At 40.3% G+C, this 23,386-nt stretch overlaps 1 protein-coding gene across 5 annotated transcripts in view; it reads right to left on the bottom strand.

Moving 5' to 3' along the window:
• Nucleotides 1-23,386, bottom strand: part of COL4A5 (collagen type IV alpha 5 chain) — an 80,953-nt gene that overhangs the window by 21,598 nt on the left and 35,969 nt on the right. For 3 of the 5 annotated variants that reach the window (XM_032123787.1, XM_032123790.1, XM_032123791.1), the window contains exons 8-34: nt 22,974-23,000; nt 21,702-21,782; nt 20,601-20,663; nt 20,038-20,073; nt 19,898-19,939; nt 19,698-19,790; nt 17,489-17,542; nt 17,328-17,384; nt 15,085-15,129; nt 14,931-14,984; nt 14,711-14,752; nt 14,113-14,245; nt 13,357-13,530; nt 12,079-12,162; nt 10,769-10,861; nt 10,130-10,200; nt 9,707-9,898; nt 9,097-9,265; nt 8,342-8,434; nt 8,153-8,257; nt 7,490-7,587; nt 7,075-7,225; nt 6,339-6,452; nt 3,776-3,784; nt 2,942-3,109; nt 1,983-2,072; nt 1,034-1,183 (exon numbers count right to left, since the gene is read on the bottom strand). In XM_032123787.1, the coding sequence (XP_031979678.1) occupies nt 1,034-1,183; nt 1,983-2,072; nt 2,942-3,109; nt 3,776-3,784; nt 6,339-6,452; nt 7,075-7,225; nt 7,490-7,587; nt 8,153-8,257; nt 8,342-8,434; nt 9,097-9,265; nt 9,707-9,898; nt 10,130-10,200; nt 10,769-10,861; nt 12,079-12,162; nt 13,357-13,530; nt 14,113-14,245; nt 14,711-14,752; nt 14,931-14,984; nt 15,085-15,129; nt 17,328-17,384; nt 17,489-17,542; nt 19,698-19,790; nt 19,898-19,939; nt 20,038-20,073; nt 20,601-20,663; nt 21,702-21,782; nt 22,974-23,000 (2,488 nt within the window). The remainder of the gene's footprint in view (nt 1-1,033; nt 1,184-1,982; nt 2,073-2,941; nt 3,110-3,775; nt 3,785-6,338; nt 6,453-7,074; nt 7,226-7,489; nt 7,588-8,152; nt 8,258-8,341; nt 8,435-9,096; nt 9,266-9,706; nt 9,899-10,129; nt 10,201-10,768; nt 10,862-12,078; nt 12,163-13,356; nt 13,531-14,112; nt 14,246-14,710; nt 14,753-14,930; nt 14,985-15,084; nt 15,130-17,327; nt 17,385-17,488; nt 17,543-19,697; nt 19,791-19,897; nt 19,940-20,037; nt 20,074-20,600; nt 20,664-21,701; nt 21,783-22,973; nt 23,001-23,386) is intronic. The other 2 variants (XM_032123788.1, XM_032123792.1) reach the window with 1 other exon arrangement.

The following is a 23,386-nucleotide window of genomic DNA, read 5'->3' as shown; positions in this document are numbered from 1 at the left end:
AGTAAGTAGAGAAAAAAGTAACTTCATAACTAATGCCAATATACTTCATTCAAAGGGCTGTCTTCTGGATGAGCAGACTCCATGCTAACCTCTGCATTCACCCAGATTATTGATGTACAAGTTTAATTACATTGCTACACCAAAATCACTTTGGGATTATAAAAATTAATTATAAAAATAATATTTATTATTATTTTTATATTATAAAAATTAATACAGGTGTTTTAGCAGATTTTTACAAATTCTATGTGGCTGATATTCCATGGAATAACTTTGTGTTGCCCTGCTGACAGTTAAATCTGCCTTCCACAGAAAAAGGAAAAATAGTGTCTTAGGACCCTACCTGGGCTTCCAAGAAATTAGCACAATAGGTAAATTAGCACAATAATGGCTGGGACAACACTAGGTAAAAGCATTCTGGCTCTCTCTAGGGTACAATATTTTTTACTCTTCTCAAGACTAAATTAGAGTTCAAAGGAGACATCAGAACCCTTGGTGGGGGAGGAAAAGGAGGCCAGCAAAAGTGAGAGAGAACACAGACTTGAGAAAAACTTCCAGGCTGCTAACTTCCCAAGTAGAAACACACACACAGATAACATTTAGCTCAGAGGTGGTGCACAAGCAGATGACCTGTGCAATTTCATCCTACAAGGAAAAGACCCAAGGGCCTTTGAGACAGCAGGAATGCAGCCAGCACAGAAGCTATGACAACTCTCTCATCATGCTTAGGAATAACTCCTAGAAGACTGAATTGTAATCCTGCTGAAAGCACCTTAGTGCTATTACAAAACTGCCATGTGCCAAATAATAGTTAACAGTTAATGAGCAAGGACATTGCAAACTAACCATAAAGAGGAACTTAGTCACAAAATCCCTTTAAAAAAAGCCTAAATACAAGAACCTTAAACCACATCTATATTTCAAATTAACTTTTTTCTGTAAAAAAGAATGAACAGTAATGGATTCAGTCACAGCTCACTACTATGTGTAGAGGACAAACCACCTCCCCATATCCACATGCAAAGTTCTTTACCTGGAACACCTGGCTCGCCTTTTTCTCCTTTTGCTCCCAGCTGTTTGGGATCAACTGTTCCGGGTGGACCTGGCAGACCTGCTTCACCTTTGATGCCTTTCTGCCCCACTGGTCCAGGAGGCCCTGGCGGACCAGGTAACCCACTATTACCTACAGGAGGTACAGACAACAAAAGGAAAAAAATATAATCCTTAAGGTAGGCTAATGTATTTGTAATGCTTTTTCTTACATAGGGATTCCATGACTTATCCATGAAGTTGGAATTCACTCAATGATCAGGCAGTTTATGGAAAGTGCTCCACAGCATCTTTAGCCCTGGAATAAAGCTGAGTGAGTGGAGTGCACAGGGGTTTTGTCAGCTCTGGGCAGCAGAGGAAACAGCTGTGCCTGTCTGAGCCTTCCAGAGCTCCCAGAGCCCCACTGCGCTGTGCCACCAGCACAGAGGGGTCACAACAGCTACAGCTACAGCAGCTTTGGATTCAGAGCCTCCTTGTTCTGGGGAGTTGAATCAGGTTTTTTGCTACCAAACTCTTTCAAAATTCACCTCCAGCAAGGGGGTTGGGAAAATGTAGAGAGAAGAGATTCTCTGTGATACCTATATAGCTAATTCTGGATGACTACATAACCCTAAGGTACTGATTTTCTTCTTTCTGCTGTTTTAAGCAGATTTCAAAACACACTTCAGAAGTATTGCCCTACTTCAATGCCATCAATCCAAAGGAAATGTTTCTAAAATAGCTAACAGTTCATGACATCATCTAAATAGAGTGATTGAATGCTATGGCTTAAAAATGCAAAGCAATTCTGAACATTAGCACTGTCAAAAGACGATAACTTGAGCAGGTCCCAGAAATGAAAACCTAGATGTTAGTATTACAAAACCTTTCAACACAGGACAGGGAAAACAGCATTCTGCATCCCTTTCAGGGATGAATAAAGCAAACATTACCTTTCAAGCCAGGCAGGCCATTTCTTCCAGGAGTTCCCGGAGGCCCTGGAGGACCAGGAGCTCCCATGACACCCATCTCACCTTTGGCACCTAAAAGCATTGAGCTACATTGTCATTTTGAACAGAAACTCAAAACCTATCAGGTACCTTAAATTTGTTTCCCTGGATCTCCATGTTATTTAGTAACCAGCATATGCATATAAGCCTGTTTTAAGGGAATTAAAAGCACTCAGTTGTTGTATAGATTTAAATCAGATAAAATGACACTTGAAAATTGTGGCAATTTTTCCAGTTAGGTCCTGAGAAAATTTGCAGTGCTCTGTTACAGTAGAAGGCATGTTTATATCTCCAAGAGGTTTAGTTCCCCAGTTTGAAACACAAATCCTAGCTTGAACAAACTTGAATTTAGGGAAAGGCAAGAAGACAATTAAGTATACACTATTTCTAGAATCTTTTGTATTGCTCCCTCTATCCAAGACACATTCTCAAAGTTCATTTTTAATATTGCTATTTCAAAGGGCAAAACAGACTAGCTTAACTGAATAGTCTAACACTTAGAATAAGGAAATTAATACTTAAAACTAAGTAGCATTTATCATTATTCTTTTTAAACAAATTTTATTCTAAATTATAGCAGTGACTAGAAAAAAAAAATCGCAAAATAAATTGGAGAAGTATCATAACAATGATGATCAAAGCCATGTATGAAAGTTATGAAAAAGAATAATGTATAAAAAATTTAAATCAAGTTATAGGGAAGAGTGAAAAGGTAACAAGAATTTTAAAGCAGCATATTTTATGACAATGTTTTTTAAAAGTATGAGATGTAATGGTTACATATATCCAACTTTAGGTAGGATAAACACCCAAGTGCTTTAAGCTGGCATGGGCAAGCATAACGAGCTACCACCCATAACTGCAGTTTGGTCTTTGTCCACAGGTAAAATAAATGAACTTACCTGGAAATCCAGGTATTCCATCCCTGCCAGGTGGCCCAGGTGAACCCTGAGGCCCTGGGAGTCCAGGGGGTCCTGGATATCCTGGAGCTCCTTGGTCACCTGGAGGACCAGGAACGTCGAAGCCTGGAGGACCTGGATCCCCTTTCTCCCCTGGAATGCCTTGCAACCCTAGACAATGTTTTAAGACACAACCTTTTAGCAAAAAGTCAGGCAAGGCTGAGATCTGTTTGTCTGGCTGTAGTACTGTAGAAATAGTTTTAGTTGCAATCCATTCCTACCACGGATGAAAACCCTGCAATTCTTCTAAATCCTTTTTTTTTTTTGAATGACTTCCAAGTGTCACAAGGCTATATTCTCTTGAAGAGAAACATGACTAAAATTTTACTAAGATGTAACAAATGCAATTCAAATGAATCTCAAAAGGAAAACAAATCTCTTCAACAACCCTTCAAGTCTGATTATTAAAAGAAAAAGCCAAATTTATTAGACTAGTTTGTATTTTATAATTAGGTATTCAGATTCACATATTTCCATTAATTATTCCATTTTCCTACATTCTAAGATAACATTAGCTGAATATTTTTGAAGGATAGCAAAATTCTGCACTGCATTGTATTTTCCCTGAATGAAAAACAATAATTGTCAAAAGATGCTTAAGATTGTTCCATGCTAATGACACTGAGCTCGAGAGGCGCTGCTGAAGCAAGCAGGCAGCTCGTTTCCCTCCAGTGCATGGTGTCAGTGAAGATGCTCACTCTGGAGAAGTAGCTGACCAAAAAGCAGTATTCATAAATCTCAACTTAAGAAAAGGCTTTGGTAAAGAAACCACAGTACCTGGGGGACCTGAGGTTCAAAAGCCAACGAGTTAGAGCTCATCAGGAAGTTGAGACAGGTAGCAATAAGGAGTTGTAATAGTCGTTAAGTTAGGAAACAAAATAAAGCACATATAGGTTAGAACAAAGACAAAAATCTATCTAAAGTTACTGAAAACAGATCTAAATACAAAGAATTCAATGCTAATGCAGCTGAGAGAAACCAGACTGCAAGGAAACTTGGAGATTTTTTTCAAAGTGCAGCCACCACTGTATGCAGAAAAAACAAACATTGAGATATTTTCAAATATTGATGGTACATTTTAAAAATAAAATTATTTTTCCTTCTCTCCTTGTCTAGTATTTTCCACAAAAGTGGGGAACAAACTTTTTCTGATATGTTTCTTATAAAACTCATTTCTAGATACTGGCTTGGACCCCTTCTGAACACCAGAGTACACCCTACCAATCAGCTTCTCATTGATTGGCCCCACATTCTGTTAAATCCCTTCGAACAGCGATTTTCAAAAGACGTTCCTTCCTTATTACACAAAAAACCTTTCCATATTTCCCCCCATTCTTTTAGTGCTATTATGTAAATGTACATTGTTACACCCACAGATGGTATATTGCGTGTTGCATGCCCTGGCATAGTCTGAGATAATTGACACCACCATGCCAAAACCTCATAAATAACTCCAAGGCAGCAGTATTCCAACTCTGTAATGGTCACCCCACTCACAGCTGCATGTGATGTCATCACATGTTCTTTGCACACTGAAAAGGCAGATTGAATTTTCTTGATGGAGTAAGCTGTAGACTTCCACTTAATTAATACTAAGCATGTTCCTCTCTGGCAGCAGCTTATCACTGCTTTAAACTGTGGTGTCATGTGCCTGAAATGGCTTTTTTTGCAGAGAAAAAAAACAGTACTAGATGATGGATAAGGGATACACATGTTCTGTGTTCAAGAGCTTTCTGTCAGCAAGTAGAAAAAAAATGAGAACATAATATATAGGACAAACTCCATACCTAGAATGGTAAAGATATTTTTTCAAATAGAAATTAATTCTAATCTAATTTCTGGTCTTGAAAATGTAATCACATCATAATTAGAACAATATAGACAACACAGTAAATTCTAAAGTAATTTGTTACATATTCAAAAAAGGAAAAATGTTGAGCTTCTGCAAACTATTTGAATAAATGGTGGTGGAAGAGAAAGCAAATTTTGACAGGGACTTCCTTCCAAGAATTTTCCAAATTACCTGAAAAACAGAGTCCCAGAAACTGTATCCTAATGCTGCATAAGGAACAGAATCAAAACAGCCTAATAAAACACACAAGGGATGGGAGAAGGGAATGTAAGGCATTCTGCACAAAACAGAGACAGAGCAGTGCCAAGGGAAATAAGGATTTCTCAAGCAGCACCTTCCAGCATGCACCAGATTTCAGAGCCCCATGCTGTTAGTAGCCACACTGATTAATCAGTACAGAGATGAAGAGTGAAAATAGAGGCATTTCAGATCCATCCACTCCAGTAATCATTGTGCATTTGTCAACATTGGTATTTTGCAGAATAAATCGGTGGTCACGTGAAATCAAACTCTGGCCAGCACCAGAGGAGATGTTACAGGAAGACAAAAGAACATGCATTGGATGAAACATTCCAACCCACACTACTACAAACCTCCCGCACCCCAAAACCAGGCCTGTATTGCCCTTCTGTTTCAGTTTATCCTCCAGTGCAGCTCAGGACTCCACAGTCAGCACACCGAGCCAGGCACAGGACCCACTGCTACCCCAGGGAACCCCTGTGTGCCCTGTCCCAACCCCTTCTGTCCCTAGCTCCCAACACTGGGCACATTCCAGCCTTGCTGGTGCCCTGACCACATGTTCCTTGCCCCACTCAGGAAGAACAGATTTAAACATAACCCACACTATGCATGTGAGCACAACTCGAGCTCCATGGGTCTACTTACTCAAGTGCTTGCCTACCTTCAAGTTCAGCACTTTGCTGAATCTCAGCTCACAGTTCATAAAGATCTGAGTATGACCAACCAATCCATGACCCATGGTCTTAGAGCTGGCCATGATTTGTCAGCATGCATTGCAAACAATGCCAAGCCCAGTGCTGGCACACACATTCAAATAGTGTAGCTCACAAACATGCAACGCAAACATTCTACAGGCATGGCAGGAACTGGATGGGTTTGGAAGGGCTTTGGTACAAAGCATGCTCAAGACCACAGAAAGTGTTCTTACTGTGGTGACTGCCACATATTTGCAACATCAAGAGTTGGTGCACAGCAAGCCCATTCACTGAATGAAAGGGAAAAGGAATTTCCCTGAACAAACTTCATGAATAGAATGATGTGCATGCATGCACATGTACCCTTCTGTGCAGAGATGGAACAAGTTCATATCTTCATCAATCAGTCGTTTTAAACAAAGGCAACCAAACTCCCTTCAGAGACATATACCTAATTATCACAGTCTATCTGTCTAGTTGGACCTTCAGCATCTTGTGTACCTGCTTGTATATGCCAGAAATAACCTATGGGTACCATTCATGCAGGTTTTACCTGGGGGCCCAACAGGACCTGGAGGTCCTGGAGATCCAGGAGGTCCTTGACCACCAATGCCAGGGATGCCTGGTGGGCCTGGAAGTCCTGGTGGTCCACTTGGTCCAGGGTCACCTAAAAGAACACTCTAGTTAAATACTGAACTCAGTTCAGAGACACTTGCTTTCAGAGCAGAGTGCCTGCACATTGTACTTGAAATCTCATTCTTGCATGCAAACAAACATTGATCTGACAGAAGAAAAAACCCACACTCCAGAGGCTATTTCTGAAAGCCAGGGATTTGTCCTCACTCATTGTGGACTGCATGAAGTTTATGTTTCTAGGCTACACGCACATATGTAGCTACACCCACATCAAATTCAAAAGATGCTCTCCTGCAAAGCAGGCATGCATGGTCAAGAGCAAGGGTAAATGAATTGCTAACTCTGAGCATGTGGAAGCACAGTGCATCTAAATGACAATTATTCTATTGATAAAGTTTTACCCCCATATAAACATTATTTGCCTTTAGAACACAGACCTTCAGATACTGACCCACAGACTGGGATTTACTCCCTTGCCTGCCTTTTGAGAACACAATATTCCATTTACACAGGTGTGTCTGCTTTGGAAAAATTGATCCTGAAGTAATTGCTCTAAATTCAGCACTGCTTGTATTTAACTGCCATATGCCTCCCAGCACAGCTACATTTTTAAAAGTTCAGAAGGGAACAAAACAGGGGAGAGTTCTCAATACCTTTGGGCCCTGGAGTTCCATCAAAGCCTGCCCGGCCTGGGAGACCAGGGCTTCCTGGGAAGCCAGGATCACCTTTAGGTCCTTGAACTCCTTTTATGCCTGGGGGTCCTGGGGGCCCGGGTGGTCCTGGAACGCCAAATCCACGATCTCCCTATAATAAAAAAAAAAAAAATTAAAAGGGGATTTTACTAAGTTTAGCCTCGCCTAAAAATGTTAAAAGTAACAAATTAAAAATGCCCACCATCTTAAAGTTCAATTTCTATTTTACTACACTCACTCAAAATGTCAAGGAGAATATTTTACTTCCCCACCATCAAAAGCTAAGAACAAGAGGTGAAATCCTGCTCACCATCTTCCCAGTGACACAGAAAAACCTCTAAGAAAGGGAAGTTTTATAGTAAACACAAGCACAGACCTTCTGTCCTGGGAAACCAGGTGGTCCAGGAGGTCCATCCAGACCAGGGCGACCTGGAGTTCCTGGAGCTCCAGGTGGGCCTGGAGTCCCTGGGAAACCTACACACAACATAAAGATTAGGGCAGCAGAAAAGACACCAGAAAGCATTAGAACAACTCCTCCAGACATGCCTAAGGCCCATGAAAAGTAGTTCTGTGCTAGCTTAAGCATACTTGAGGGGTACCCATTCAGCTGAGAGAACTTCTGAGCAGTCAATCTTTGCCACAAAGGGTCTCTGGGACTCTGAGAGGGAGCACTCCCCATGCCATGAGCTTTTACAAAAATCACAAGCAGTTCACATCAGAAACATTAAAATCTTGAGGCTTGGAGATCTTTTATTGATTCAAGCTCATTTCCCGAAGTTTTACCCACTTTTGTGTCGCTGGTTTACTGAAGAATGTAAACTACTGAGAAGGAGCAGGACAGTGAATAGAGTAATAAGAGCTCCTCAGTTTTTTCTTCTGATATTTCTGAAACTGTTTTAAAGATGTATAGATTTAAGACAAACATTTTTTAAAGGATTCTAGAGACAGAAATCAACTCACTAGTAAAAAGTGAAGAGACACCACCCCTTATGTCTCCTCTTCCAGCCAGTACAACACAGTAACATGGCAGTAAACATACCCTTTGGGCCTGGTGGACCTGGAAGTCCAATGCCAGGAATACCTGGCTCTCCCTTTGCACCTGGGATGCCGGGTAAACCACGCTGACCTGGCTGACCAGGATCTCCTATAAAAAGGGGAACATCAAATAGTTACCAGAATCAGAATAAAAAGCTCTTGGAATTCCCTGGGTATCTAGCTGCTGCCTTACCTGGAAGACCTGGATCACCATTTCTTCCTGGAGGACCAGGGGGACCAGGAACTCCTGGTTCTGTAATAGTCTGGCCAGGGTCACCTTTTGGACCTAAAACCAAAAAGTAGAAACATGAATCACTCAGTAGGAGTTGCTTTTCTGTTTTTCTTTCAGCAGAAAAAGTTGCCAGTCCCATCCCCAGCTTACAAAGAACTCAGACACCAGCAACACTTTATTCAATAGGTTCTCCAGTCCCAAGCCCCACACAGCACTGAGAGGCTCAGAAGCCCTGTTCAATGTTCAGACAGTTTTTCTGAACTGTTATTTTTTAATAGCTTCATCCTAGGTACCCTCATGTGAATAGGATTTTCCATAGCTGACACCAGCACAACTTGATTAGGATCTGTGTAGTTGACAAGAAAGTAACAAAAGCTAACTTGTTCAAAGCAACCCCTTTTTTCCCAAACCTGTTGTAGCTGCAGTATGGGCAAGCACACAATGGTAGTTACAGTGCATTTCCACTGGAGTCAGTGAGGAAGGAAAAGCTTCCCTGGAGGTCAGAGCAGAAGGTGAGGCACGTGCCTAAAGTGACATGGTACAAATGCTGCTCTCCCTGTCGTTCTGCGAGGATGCTCAGTAAGGGAGCTCACAAATACCAGATTCCTCTAGGAAAAGCTTAAAAGCAGCATTGTGTTCTGAGAACTACCTGGGAGCAAAAGGGGCAAAGCTTGATTTTGCAGCATTTGCTCAATAGCACACAAAGACCAACTCACCTGGAACACCAGGAGGCCCTGGACGGCCGGATACACCTTGGATGCCCTTTTCACCAGGTGAGCCTTGTGGACCAAAACCAGGAGGTCCAGGAAGCCCTTTTTCTCCAGGAAGACCTGGTATTCCTGGATCACCTGGAATACCCATTTCTCCTTTGAATGCAACACTGCCCTGAAAATAGAAAGAGCAGGATGGAAAAGATCATGTATTTACTATCAAAAAAATAAACTGTTTCATTGCTTCTGCTTTGAAAGTCTGGCAGTTTCCATCCTGCCAGCTCTCATTAGCTGCCTACATCTTGCTAACATGGTAGAGAGCAGACCCAAACCTGGCTACTTTAGTTCCTCCCAGTACATAGGTGAAATGTAGACAATAGCAGAAAGGACCCTCTGACACTGCCCAAGAGAAGCCTCAGCTTATTTCTAGAACACTGACAGACTCAGGAGGTACCTCAGTGTATCATCACTAGATTGGCATCTACTGAAGAGAAATCCTGCCTTATCACATACAGAGAAAGTGTATTTGCCAGTTATCTTATCTGCACTATGTCAAATGCATGCAGGACTTCCCAAAACATCCATCCAGTCAAAGACAGCCTAAAATGGAACTCACAGGTTCCCCCTTAGGGCCAGGCAAACCTGGCAGTCCATCTCGTCCAGGAGTGCCATCTATGCCAGGGAGACCTGGAGGTCCTGGGAAGCCAGGGTCTCCTTTGTCACCTTTCATTCTTGGAGAAGTCAGGACATCCCCTGGGTCTCCTTTAGGACCAGGTCTGCCAGGAGCACCTGGGGTGCCTGGGAAGCCCTGAGGGGTAAAAAAAAAAAAAAAAAAAAAAAAGGAAAGAAAAAAGGTATTTTAGTTTTTCTTTCACTCCCTCTCTGAGTTTGGAACAATATAAGAATCATGCATTCAAGGTAGTTATGGACAAAAAATACGTATTAGATGAAAAAACTAAAGCTATTGTTGACAGATCTACCAATCATGCAAGACAAATGAGATACTCTTTTCCCACCAGAACATAACACCACCACTTACTGGTGGCCCTACAAGGCCAGTTAATCCAGGAAGCCCCTTTTCACCTTTTGGTCCAGGAAAACCAGGAGAACCTGAGTAGTGCAGAAAAACATGAAAGAAAAACATAAATCTGGAGAGGCTACAATATCGAGCATGCTGTTTCATTGATAACTCAGCTGTTTTGAAGCCATACAAAGTTTACTCTGGGTTTTTTTTTTTGAGAGCTTCATTTTATTTGAGCAGAAAAAAATTTGCAACTCTAAGTTGAACCAGTAGTGTCAAAAAACATCATGCTTTTAAAAAGCTCCTCCATTATTCCAGGAATAGCAGTAGTAGAAGTTAATTTTTCTCTCTTAGTTAAATCTACAGCAGACCCTAAAGCTTCAATATGCAGAATGCTTGCAAGGCTGTCTTTGAACAGAGAATTATTTTTCAAAGACTAGATTTTCAAAGAATGAGTGTTTGTTTTACACATGCCCAGCTTTTTTCTTTCCCACTGTGCAAAATACAACATGTACCAACTCTGCACTGGAGCTGACAACTGCACATTTGAACTTGTACACAATACACAGATATATTGTTACCATTGTACACAGTACCCCGACAGAAAAGTGACTTTATGGAATATATTAAGCAAACCAGTGAAGACTCCAGCCCTACCTGGACTACCCGGAGGTCCTGGTGGTCCTCTCTCCCCAGGAGGCCCAGTTACCCCAGTTCCTATGCAGTTGAAGCACGTGTCTCCTCGATCACCTAAAAAGATTTGCATTCAAAAAGCACATTTGAGCATCAGGTTTTAGAAAATATTAATAGAATTCAGCACAACAGCAACTGTTTTCTTGCTATTGATCTATAATACCAGGTCCAAAGTGACTACTTCAAGTAACTATTGCTTAAATACTAGAAGCGTCCCCCCTGCAAGTTAAACCGAAGCTTTTTGGTGGCTAGGAGTCAGACAACCAATATCAGATATGATTAGAATGTATTTATGACAGTGCAAAATAATTAAAACAAAAAAAAATGCTTTCAATAATAGAAAATAAAACCATGGACCTTTTTTTCCTCAGCAAAGTGTCCTCTTTTAAAGTAGGTACTTGACACTTCTAACTACAACTCTAAACCACAGATATCAAAATCCCAAACTTAATTAAACTCCCAGAGTGCAGAAAAAAACCTGGGAATGTTTCATTGATTTGACAATAGCCTAAATGTATTTCTTTAAAAAAAAAGATTGGTTTCAAGAAGCTTAGGAATTTCCTTCACATACAGACTTATCTGACATTCATCAGTGTGATATTTGAGCACTTTATTTAGGTTAATGAATTAATCCTTACAATCTCCATGAGGAAAAACATTTCTCTTTGAAGTGAACGCAAAATTAAGTGAGATGCCTAAAGTCATTTATGATGTCCATGGTTGAGCTAGGAAAAGATTCTCACTTACCCATATCAGCATCCTCATTGCGAGGTTGTCTTTTTGGAAACAAGGATATGTATTAAATATAACTTTCTTTTGCTTAGCAAACAAACAAACTCACTGCAGATTGACCAACTCAAATTAGGAGTCTTGTATTTATAATTTCAATGCTGCTTTCGATAAAAAATGTCAAATTTATTAATGAACTGTAAAACATTTTCACACAGACTTGGCCAGTGCTGTTACAAAGCACCCAGTTTCTATCTGTCTGGGAAATACTCATAAACCTCAAGTTCCATTCATTTTACTTTATTCAAGATCCATGCTAGGCATTGGTTGTATCCTCAATCACTTAGACTCCTGTGCTTTAATATTACATGAAGGAGTATCCTACACCCAAAGAAAACAGCTTTTTTACTCAGAGACATAAAATATCTGCACTCAACCCTACTGGGAAGGGGCACTGTTAATCCTTATTTAATGCAGGCTTTACATTTTTTAACAAGCTTCAAAAAAAAAGGAGAAAAATAGAAAATATAGCCATGACACTGTACCTTTTTGGCCTCGCTCCCCCGTAAAACCTTGTTGTCCTGGAATTCCTGGAGGACCTGGTGGCCCCTGCTCACATAACCCTTCCCCTAAGCAAAATCAGGAGAGGTTTAATGAGCTATTTGTGTTAGACTGACAGCAGCACCAAATACATGTATTCAGTACAAAAATATATTTGTGTGGATATTCTAATACGCTCGCATAATCACAGACCAAACGTTTTGGCAATTCAGACAGGACTGCTGGTGAAAACCCACACATGTAATTCAATCTCAAAAGGAAACAGTGATATTACACAACAATCATCAACTCTTCACAACCCCAACCATCTCCCACTGCTTCCCACAGCCTACACACTTCCATCTCCACATTACATTCTGATATTCAGCCTCATATCATAAAAACATGCCTATGAATCATCATCAGGGCAAGGGCACTTCAGATGCCAATGCTATCTAGACACTAAATTCCTCCCTGAACCATGTTAGCCCCTGTCCACTAGAACTCTCCATTCTTACATTCCATCTGCCATTCCCTACACTCCCCTTACACCAAAAAAGGAGCTAAGAGCTTTCATCCAAAGTGTCCACTCCCAAGATAACTTCATGTGGTCTACACACCAGAATACTTATGAAACTGGAATTCTGTGAAAAATTACACCTTTGACTCTGCTGCTATCACAACTCTTAGACGGAAACAGTCTTTCCAAGCATTTATTAGATCATATCATGAAAGCTGAATTTACTCAAGCCAGTGTCCAAGTGGTTACCTCCTGCTTTATGCCCAAATTTTAATATAACTGTCATTAGTTGAATTAAATAGGATGTAACATAAAATGGAAATACACTTAATTTTGTACATCCCCGCCAAATGTGCTAGACCCTGGAGAAATGTCATTATTGTGTGAGTTAGCACAAAGGTCCCTCAGGTCTGAAAAGATTCTTGTCTTCTGGTCTAGCTGAATCTCACACAAGTTCACAGCAGGGGTCACTTGAAGTAGGAAAGAGGCATGATAAAGCCAGACTGCAACTCACACCACTGAATTCCCAAATTCTGTAACTGTCCTTAAGCCTTAAGTTCTCCTACAGATGTCTTGATTTGCAATGGGAGCAACTTGGAGAATGTATACAAACAGAATCGCATGGACTTCAGCTGCTGATAAACTACATCTTTGGAGGTGGAATTAAAAAAACCCAAACAAACAAACCACAGAAACCCAAACCGAAACAAATGTCAAAGCTGTTTAGTCTCTTCTACTTGCTGCCTATGTGATCATCACTTACCAGGAGCAACAGATGGTGCAGGTGGTCCTGGGGGACCTGGTGGTCCTGGGGGTCCTCGTGGTCCCTCAACTCCCGGTTGCCCAGGTATAGAAACCCCAGGTAAACCTGGATCTCCCTTCTGTCCTCTCTCACCAGGTAAGCCAGGTGGGCCAGGAGGTCCAACAGTAGTGATCCCTAAGATGGGAAGGACTTAGTTCCTTGCTAGCTTAAAGGTTTACATCACATTTTACATTTTTAGAGATGTTTGTTTGAAAAATTGACTCAATACTCAACAACTAAGTTTATGATGGAAAAAAAAAAAAACCCCACAGCACTAATGAAAGGAAGTATTGATGAGACAAAAGAACATATACAAGCTGTAACATTAGAATGATAATGTTCCTCTATGTGCATATATAAGGCACATACAGGTGTCACAGTTTACTCCCACTGTAGACTCAGATCAGCTCCCACCAGACTTGTCGTACACAAAACTTTCTCTGTGCAATGCAAAGGATAATGTATCTTATAGGTATGTGATATGAGATAAATTGCCCCCAGGGGCATTAAGAGAGTATCTGATTAGAATCCTCAGTTCACCACAGCAAGGGCAATGAATGTTCATAATTCCTCTCATTATCCCCAGAAGTTCAAGACCTCCCTTCAAGCTCAAAGGTGGCTCTAAATATTCTGCCTTCTGTTAGAAGGAGTGTGTAAAGACTGTGAAGCCAGTCAGACATTTGAGCATACGACTTAATTCAAAACTTGCACTCCTACCTGGAGATCCTGGCAAGCCAGGTGGGCCTGGCCTACCAGAGAATCCACGCTCCCCTTTGGCTCCTGGAAGTCCTGGCAATCCTTTGCTACCTTTTGGTCCCACTGTTGCATCAATGCCTGGTCTTGGAACAACCTGTAAATGTTTCATGCTCATGTGAAACTACTTGCCAAGAAAAGAGTCATTGGAACCATAAAGACATGTGAGGGAGGAGAAGTTCAACATACTTTGAACCTTATGCCAATGACAGGATGCTTTCCCCACTCCACTGAATTACCAGGGAAAATTCCAGTAAAGAGCACTCCCCAATAGGAAGCTGTTTTCCTGCCAAGCCAACACAGTTACAACAGGCTTCAGTGAGGCTGACGCAGTCCTGCTAGTCTGAGGTTATAGTCTAGCCTGTGTTTGTGACCTAGCAAATCCCAGAGCACAGAACTGATTTTGAAAGAAGGAAACCATTGTTTCTGTCAGTGTATATATAAAAATTTTACTGGTGCTGTTGGTGTTGTACCTGGAGATAGGACACTCAGTCAGCCAAGATCTACAATGAAACAACACCATAAACCAAATGCAGAAAAAAATAAAGGATCGGCAACTTACAATTCCAGGAGGACCAGGGGGACCCATGTCACCTTTTTCACCCTAACAATGAAATTAAGAGCATTTTTGATACTATGCAGCAGTACATAAACAAGTTATTGCAAATATTCCTCAATACTGTAATAGCAGAGGCAAAGCAATTACTACTCAGGCAGAACTGAACTCAGTAATGGCAAATTTTCAATCTATTACAGCAATAATGACAAAAATCCTGGCATACCTTTTCACCATCCCTTCCTGGAGCACCATTTATTCCAGGCCCACCAGGTAAACCCTTCAAGAAAAGGGAGATATAATCACACTCTCATCTTTTCCATATCAGAAGAAAAGTTTATAAAGAGCTTGCTTAGACTAAAAATGTATGAATTACTCACATCCCTACCAGGTTGACCAGGTTCTCCATCTTTGCCAGGCTTTCCCTTCAAAGACAAATATGCATTGAAATAAAATGCTTCAGTGGTAAAGAATTCTTATGGAAATTATGTTACTTGTTTCCCATTTTTCAATAGGCCCAACTGTATCTAGAATGCAGTCCTTGGGACAAACACATCAAAGACATCAACCATAACCAATAGAATTACCTAAACTGAAGTTATCATTTTGAAAACCTGAGCACAAAACCATGACAAGTCTCAGAGAAATGCTGGGTGAATACAGCACAAGATGATCTCCAGTTAACTACTGCTGATTCATTATGTTTACTACTCCTATTTTTACATTAGAGAAATCCTTTATTTGGAAAACAGATCCTAACTCCCTAAATACTAGAACACTCTATTTAATTAGGAAATCAGTATGACTAGTGAAACTAAATAAAACTTCATGTTTGAATTTTAACTTTCCTTTAAATCAACAAAATTTTCTCCTTAGTATCAATGAAAATACAAGATGAAGTTCTGCTCAAAGAAGTCACTTCTAAAAAACGTATTATTGCTGAACAGATTTGTCGTTGCTGCAATGAAAGCAGGGCAAGCTCCACTTTGTTCCACTTTGACCATTCACTGGGCAGACAAATGGCACTTTATTGTCAGAGTTACAGAAGCTGTGTCTGGGGGTGCCTGCTGGAACAGAACTAGAGCAGGTGATTGAGCTTCACCTAGTGAATCTTCCTCAGTGCCAAGATCAGCTCTCAGTCACTGAGAAGTTGATAATAAGACCTCACAGATTTAGTGAATCAGAGTATAATGTGATTTGTGAAGTTTGTATTTACTAGTGATGAGTTCTAACTCTCAAAACTGAGGTTTTAAGATTTCCTGTGAACATGCAGAGCTATCTGTTTGAATACATACACTGACATTTTAAAAGAGTATATCTGAAATGGCTTTGAGCTGCACAGAATCCTATGGAGCACTAAAATGCAACTTTAAAGTAACTTAATAGCTAAACTGCACTTCCAAGTATGCAACATGCCCAGATTCAGAGTAATAAAACCAAACAAAAATATTAGTAAACAAACTTTTGGCAAAAGGCATCTGACATATCCCTTCAGGACTTTTCTCCTTTTAGATCTTTGCAAATTTATGTGGTTCCCATTTACTTTTGTAGAGAGAAGCAACAATTCAAAACCCACTCAAAATATAATGAGACTTTTGGCTTGGTAAATTTGCTTGTTATGTTCTTTAAAAGAGACAAATCAAAGCCCTTCTATAAATCTCAGCAACTAAGAAGGATTTTATCTTGAGTACCAAACATTTGTTTCCACTGTATTTATTTCCTATGGAAATTGGAAAACCTATCACCAGCATGTTTCTAAACAGTGTTTATATATTGTCCAATTAACCTGAGCAGGACTTGTGTCTTGATTTTCAAAGGGGTCCATTTTGTTGATGAAACTATGCATTCAGAAGCTGTGGAAGTGAAGATACAGAATGTTTTGAGCTGGTTACAGCTTCTCTTTTCTTTGCTGGTCCAGCCCATGTTATTTTTATCCTATTTCTTAGCACTTCTATGATCTTTCTCAGCTTTTCTGAGCTGTGATATCCAAGTATGTTTAAATTCCAGGATTGATTTGAGTCTGGTCAGGAACAGAGACTCCTGCTATCCCTCGATAAAGCTATCCCAACTTGTGCCCTCCCCAGATAGCACATAAAGGCAGTCTCTTGGGAAGTGACAAATGGACTTTCAGTTTTAACAGTGTTCAGAGACTTGGTTCTGTGACTCACCTCAGCAAACCCACTGAGAATGAATTTACATATACCAGGTTATATACACCAATTATTATATACACCGATCTCATGCTGCTTGGCAACCCAGTACATAGCAAACTGAATGAAGACCCTCTCTAAAAGGAAACAGAAAGCTGCTGCTTCAGACAAGCAGTCCATAAACTTTGAAGGTTTTCACATGTTAACCTGATAACATAATCCAAACTATTTTCTCCTGCCCCCCAAACAAAGATTTACATGTAGATAATTCTATGAGAAACCACTGAGAGAGCCATAGCTAGAAGCACAGTCATGACCCCTGTGCATCATCTACGAGTTTGCCAGGTTACAAGGAGAAAAAAAAGCAGTCTCTTACCCAGAGGCTGATGGCCCCAACTGAATTCAACATTTGCTTAATTGTCAACAATAACACTGAATGGAAAGATAAGTGTTTGGTTAAACAGACTACTTACTCTTTTGCCTGGTTCTCCTTGCTCACCTTTTTCACCTTTTATGCCACCGGGAAGACCCTGGACACACAAACGTCATCTTAAACTGGGCCCACAAGCCAAAGTAGAATGAAGTTACAGTTCTGATACAGATGCAACAAAATAGAACTAAGAGTTCTACTCACAGGAGGGCCTGGTGGCCCAGGAAGTCCTGGTGGGCCTGGATCACCTGGAATACCCTGTCATGCATGAGCAAAGAAAAAGAGGATTAAAGCCTCCATCACTCCCCAGAAGCTCAGTTGATTTTTTTTCTTAAATAGAATTTTTTTTTTTTTTGCTGTCATTTACATTCCAAGTTATAAACGACCATATTTATTCTTTCTTTGTGTGGAATTTCAAGTGCATCTATAAATTTTATTTACTGCTCATCCTGTTTATTTAGATGATTCACTCCACTAAAAACACAACTGCCTCCTGAGTGCACTGCAGCAGCTGGTTCGGTGGCCTGCAGCTGCTATCCAATAATAAAGAGAAGAAAGAAAAAAACGAAGAAAGAACAAACAAACGCCAGATCCTGCTGAAATTACAGGAGCAACAGTCATTAGGTTACTGGTAATTGCTGAAATTGAGAGGCCATCAGGATCAAAGTATTTGTCAGAAAACCGTCACAGGATTATTGTGTTAAAAAGTTCTTGTTTTATTTGGTCTTGTTACACCTTTGTACAAGTTATTACATCTTTTCACCATTAACATAAAGAAAAGTTACAGGCTACTGAATCTGCCAAAAGTTTCTGTGCAGTTGCCATTATTTTCTTGAAGTCACCCCAGACTTTTACAAGCCCATCTATATGCTTGATTTTAGTCAGAGATCATAGGTGGAGGCACACACCAGAACTCTATGTGCATTTCACCAAAAAGTAACTGTAACATTGACATTTTTTACCAATTGCATACTACCAAGTATAAACTTAACTGAAAATAAAAACAAATTTGCAAACTTAGAAATCATTATAAATGTTGGTCAAAGGCAATGCACTCAGAATGTTTATAATTCTTAGTGCTTTAAAAGGATTGTAGATAGAATGCTTTCACTTTGTACACTTACATAAATTAGTGCAAGTATAATTAGTCCTTCAGGAATCCCTGATGACAGAAGCAAATTACTCTGACCCCAATAAAATCAGATGAATTTTTGCTTCAGCGACAGTGTGGTCAAAATGTCACCTTGTATTTTCTCAGAATTATAAAGACACACAATGCTGCTCTTTACTTTCTGTCCTATTACCCAGTTACAGACAAAACCAGAGACCTTTCTAGGATGACTGTGCACTGCAAGTGTACACCAGCACATAGTTCTAGTTAATGCCTTAGTGGTGCAAGGGTAACAAATGGTTTTGATCAAGATGAAGGGCAGAATTGCCCTACACCCCACTAAAATAAAATACTGGTGTGTCCTAAAGCTTTCTTCTCTGACATGTTTCCCAAGATAAGACAATGGAAAGGAAGAAACTGATCCAAATATCGATGGAGGAAACAAATAGTTTAAAGTTCAGTTACTACAGTGATGTTTGCAAAATAATCAGAGCACAAAAACGATCACTCAACACTTTTTCCTCAAAATATCTACTTCAACTCTTGTATTACTCAGGGTGGTATTTGAGAATATCACAAAACCTTCAAGGAAAATGTGACATCCAGGCACCCATGATCCTGCTGGTTTTGCTCAGACTGTCTATGGCACCCAGAATTACACAGTACTGCAGAATGTTCCCCAGTGAAAAAGAAAGAGAAAAAAATGTAATAACTTTAAAAATGCTAACTCTCCCAATGACCTTCTGGCATTCATGTGTGGGGAGGGATCCATACAAATCAAACCAGTATTTTGAGCTTACTTGTAACAGTATGACTGATATTTACTTTTGAGATGCCAGAAACAGGGAAAGCATTTTATTCAGACCACAAGGAATAAAGATCTTGGGGCATCACTAATAACAAAAAAAGAAGAAATTGAATTAAAATTTTTGAAAGACTTCTTCACAATAGATGACACAGATGGTTAATTAGTGGGAATCTGAAACCCCAGACTGCTTTGAAAATTGCAATTCTGGGTGTTCCAAGGAATGGGAGTATTTTAACCACTTTTGATGTTACTGTGAACTGCCTTTAAGAGAGTTTCTTTGGAATAGTTATTTTACTAAGGGAAGCAACAACTAATGTGACTGGCATGCTTTCTATTAAACGAAAAGTACTCAGGCCTGGAATATTCAGTACTCTGAGAAAAAAAAAAAAATAGAACCTCTGCAGTAAGAAGGATGTGAGTATATATGAGCCAAACCAACCGAGGCTGCAGCTTGATCACATGCTCACTGCAGAGGAGTGTAGTGTCCCACTCACCTGATCTCCTTTCTGAAACTCAATGTCATTTGGTCTTTTCTGTTCTCCAATTTGTCCTGGTGGCCCTGGAGGTCCCTGAAGACCTTGTTCACCCTAATGTGTAGGAAGATGCAGTTTGTTACAGGAAATACAAGCAAAAATGGCAAGCATAAGTATTTTGAAAGTAATAAGCAAAAATATCATTATGATCACCTACTCACTTTTTCACCTTTGGGTCCTTGGAAATTCAAACCCATATTACCCTGCAAAAAGTATAACTCATCAGCCCTTGGAAGTCATAAATAAACAGAAAGAGAAAGAAAAGAGTCCACCACCACCATCAATATGAGAAAGACAATACCTTGGGTCCTGGCAGCCCTGGTGGACCAGGAGGTCCCTATTGAAAAAGGAAACCAAAAAACAAGTCACATAAAAGCACTTTACAAACCCCTGTAGAGAAAAACCCACACAACAATGTTGCAGCTTTAATTCCTGTGAATTATCTCCATGCTGACAAGGCACCTTCCTTTGAAAACTCATGCTATTTTACTTCACAAATATGTAAGAAACTAGTTCTTCCCTTAAGTGAGAGAGTAAAATGAAATTAAACAGTCAGGCATTAAACGTCCTAGTCTAAATAAGCTAAATCTTACCCCATGTTTCACACAAGTGAGAAGCCTGCACAACGATTCAGCACCACTTAAAGCAAAAAGGTGTTGGGGAACAGGTTGTTTCAAAAGTATCTTATTTACACGTGCACAGTAACAGCTCCAAGGCTGAACTGAATGCATGGTTGCTGCTGTCTTCATACCAAGTGCTGACTACCATGATCTCTGCAATTCACTGACCTGCCTCTGAGAACACGAAACCAAGTAGTAACTGTCCCATTTAAGGCTTTATGAGCAACAGGTTAAAGAAACTTACCGTCAAACCTGGGGGCCCTGGGGGGCCAACTGGACCTGGTATTCCCACGGAGCCGGGTGGGCCCTGTTGAGGAAGGGGAGGAGGCCATGAGAGGCACCTTTTTATGAAAAAAAAAACCCAGTGAGAGCTGTAAGCTCAAATAACCCGAACAGCTGGCATCCCACACATGTCAAATCAATGTAGCTGACCAATAACCTACAATCTGTGCTTGTGGAAAGGCCTAAAGGGGTGTACATCATGTTAGGAGAGTTCTGCTCTTAACATCAGCGCATCTCTTTGGCTCAGATAAGGGAATGCTTTTTTGTTTGTTTTGAACTACTTTTGTGCTTTCTTTCTCTTCATGCACTGAGAGAGAACAACAAAACACTTTGTATTTGTGATTCTTCCCAGCCAGTAACAGACAATAGGAAAGCACAGATCAGAGGAGCAGAAATGCTAACAGGCTCAGTCTGGTCACAGAATAGCATGGGGCTTGCCTCTCTGTACCAGGAAATGGGAGTCTGGCTTCTGGCCAGTTCAGACTGATAGATTCATTTTCGGCTCCCCTTGTTCTTCCACTAAAGCAATGAATGGCTCAGTGGGGGAGCACAGGGCCTGGAGTCACTAGCTGTTTTCACAGAGCACTGCTGGGAGAGCAGAAACACTGTTCAGGAGGTGCAACATGAGGAGAACAGCTGAGGCATTGCCCTCTCCTTCCCACCATCCAAAACAGCAGCTACAGCCAGAAAGCCAGATGTGACTTTGACTCAGAGAGAAGAAGGGAAGGGAACTCCAGAACTGATACAAAGAATGTCTAGGAAGGGAAAAAGGCAGGGAAAGCAGAGAAGCAAGTCAGTAACTGTGAGTACTGCTGTCTGCTGGATAGCACCTTCCTGACCAGGGGACCTTTCTGCGTTCTGTGGGTCACCCTATTAAGAGCAATATGGAATCACGCACTTTCCCTCAAGCCATAAATCAGAAGTACATTAAATGTGAGCCCTGCATCTCCAAGAAAACATATGGATCCCCTAGCACTAAAGCTGCCAATTGTGCTGTAACGAAAATACTTTTCATGTTATCTTTTTGGCAGAACACAGCCTAATAGTACTTTATGCAACTTACAGGTATCCCTGGAAGACCTGGAAATCCTGGGTCACCCTTCTGTCCTGGCTGCAAGGATGTAATTATTTCACCTGCTTCACCCTAGAAGAAATACAGTTGACTTTAATTAACAACACGTCTTACAATACCTTATCACCATTTTGACTCCAAAGGGCACATAGTGGCTTCTAAGACTCTAAGAGACCCTGAACTATGCTACACCCTAGCAGTACACTTTAACATAAGCACGAACTTCTCCAAGAATAGCTCTTTTCAGGAGAGATGAAGATTCTAAATGGCTAAACTAACAATCCTTAAAACATTTGTTTTATACAAAGATAAAATCAGCATTGATTTAAATTCCTAAAGATTAGGGGATTGAAACACAAACTTTTCACAAAATAAACATTCCAGCTTCATGTGAAAGCAGTGGATAGGACACAACAGAAAAAAGGCTCATTCAGCTTTTTCCAATGTCCCAGCTCATGAGATTAGTGCTGAGTGTGCTGTTACAACAGTTATGCTTCATGCTCTATATTGAAGCAGTTTCTTATTGATTTCAGGGAATATCTTTGTTTTAAAAGTATATGCTCTGATGAGATTGTTCTTTAATATCTTCAAAACAACTGGGAAGAAAAGGAGCTAAGAAGAACAATTCAGCTTAACAGTCACAATTTTCCAGTACCAGTGTTATGCTGTCCTCTCAGGAGTAACTCTGTGGGTCAGGTTTCCTCTTAAATAGATTTGAATGAAAACTGATGTTTTGCGCCATGCTCAAATTGGTCAAAGGTACAACAAAACCCTTAAAAATAAAAGGGCTTCTTAAGGTTCAACATTAGACCATGAGACTCTTTACAACATTAGGAGAAAAGGCCATCTATGTAATATAGCGTACAAAAAATATTTTCAAAAGGAACAAAAGATGTACTATTCTTGTCACTGGATATTTTAGGTCACTGTTGTTTAGTCTTTAGGAGTGCTTTGAGTATGCACAGGCAGACTAATGGTGCATTTGGGTGTTTGTAGACATTTTGTTAAACTGGATGCCTCAACACTGACCCTCACAGTCCCAAGGAAACAGCTTCAGAAAACACTCTGCTACCTCTCAAGCTACTAACCCAAACTAAGCTACAGCAGAATTTCCAGTTAGCTGCACTAGAAACACCAAGAATGTCACTCCAGATTCCAGTGGATGCACATGGTCTTGCATAAAACAAGCAGGTTACTCACGGCAGATCACACTGCACACCCATGTCTGGTAAGTACCTGGATGTGAGAGTACAGCACACTTACCTTCATACCTGGCAGACCAGGAGGTCCCTTTGTTTAAAAGAAACAAAAAAAGAAAGATCAATAGAAAGAAATCATCGGTATGTTATTTGCAAACCACTAATCAGATCTACACCATGAGGAAAACATTAAACTTATAAAATATATGGAACAGGGGAAAATAAATTTTTTATGAACTTCAGAATCAAATGGAAAAATTAGAGAAGAACTTTCACAGTGAATGTTGAGCATTAGAAGGTTTATATTTCCTTTTCTTAGCAATTTGTTTCTATATTGCCTCCTATTATCCATCCTGTCTACTACGCCTCTGTACTTTGGTTCTGACAGTCACTTTGCAGTACTGACAGTCCATCCTTGTGTTTTGTACTGAAAACACCCTACACTGTCTCTTTTTTCTGACCCATTAATCACCAGTA

Source organism: Corvus moneduloides, chromosome 14 (assembly GCF_009650955.1).
Source record: "Corvus moneduloides isolate bCorMon1 chromosome 14, bCorMon1.pri, whole genome shotgun sequence".
In the NCBI taxonomy this organism is placed as follows: Eukaryota; Metazoa; Chordata; class Aves; order Passeriformes; family Corvidae; genus Corvus; species Corvus moneduloides.
Note: the sequence above shows the minus strand (reverse complement) of the source record. Positions and strands in the feature narration are given on the sequence as shown.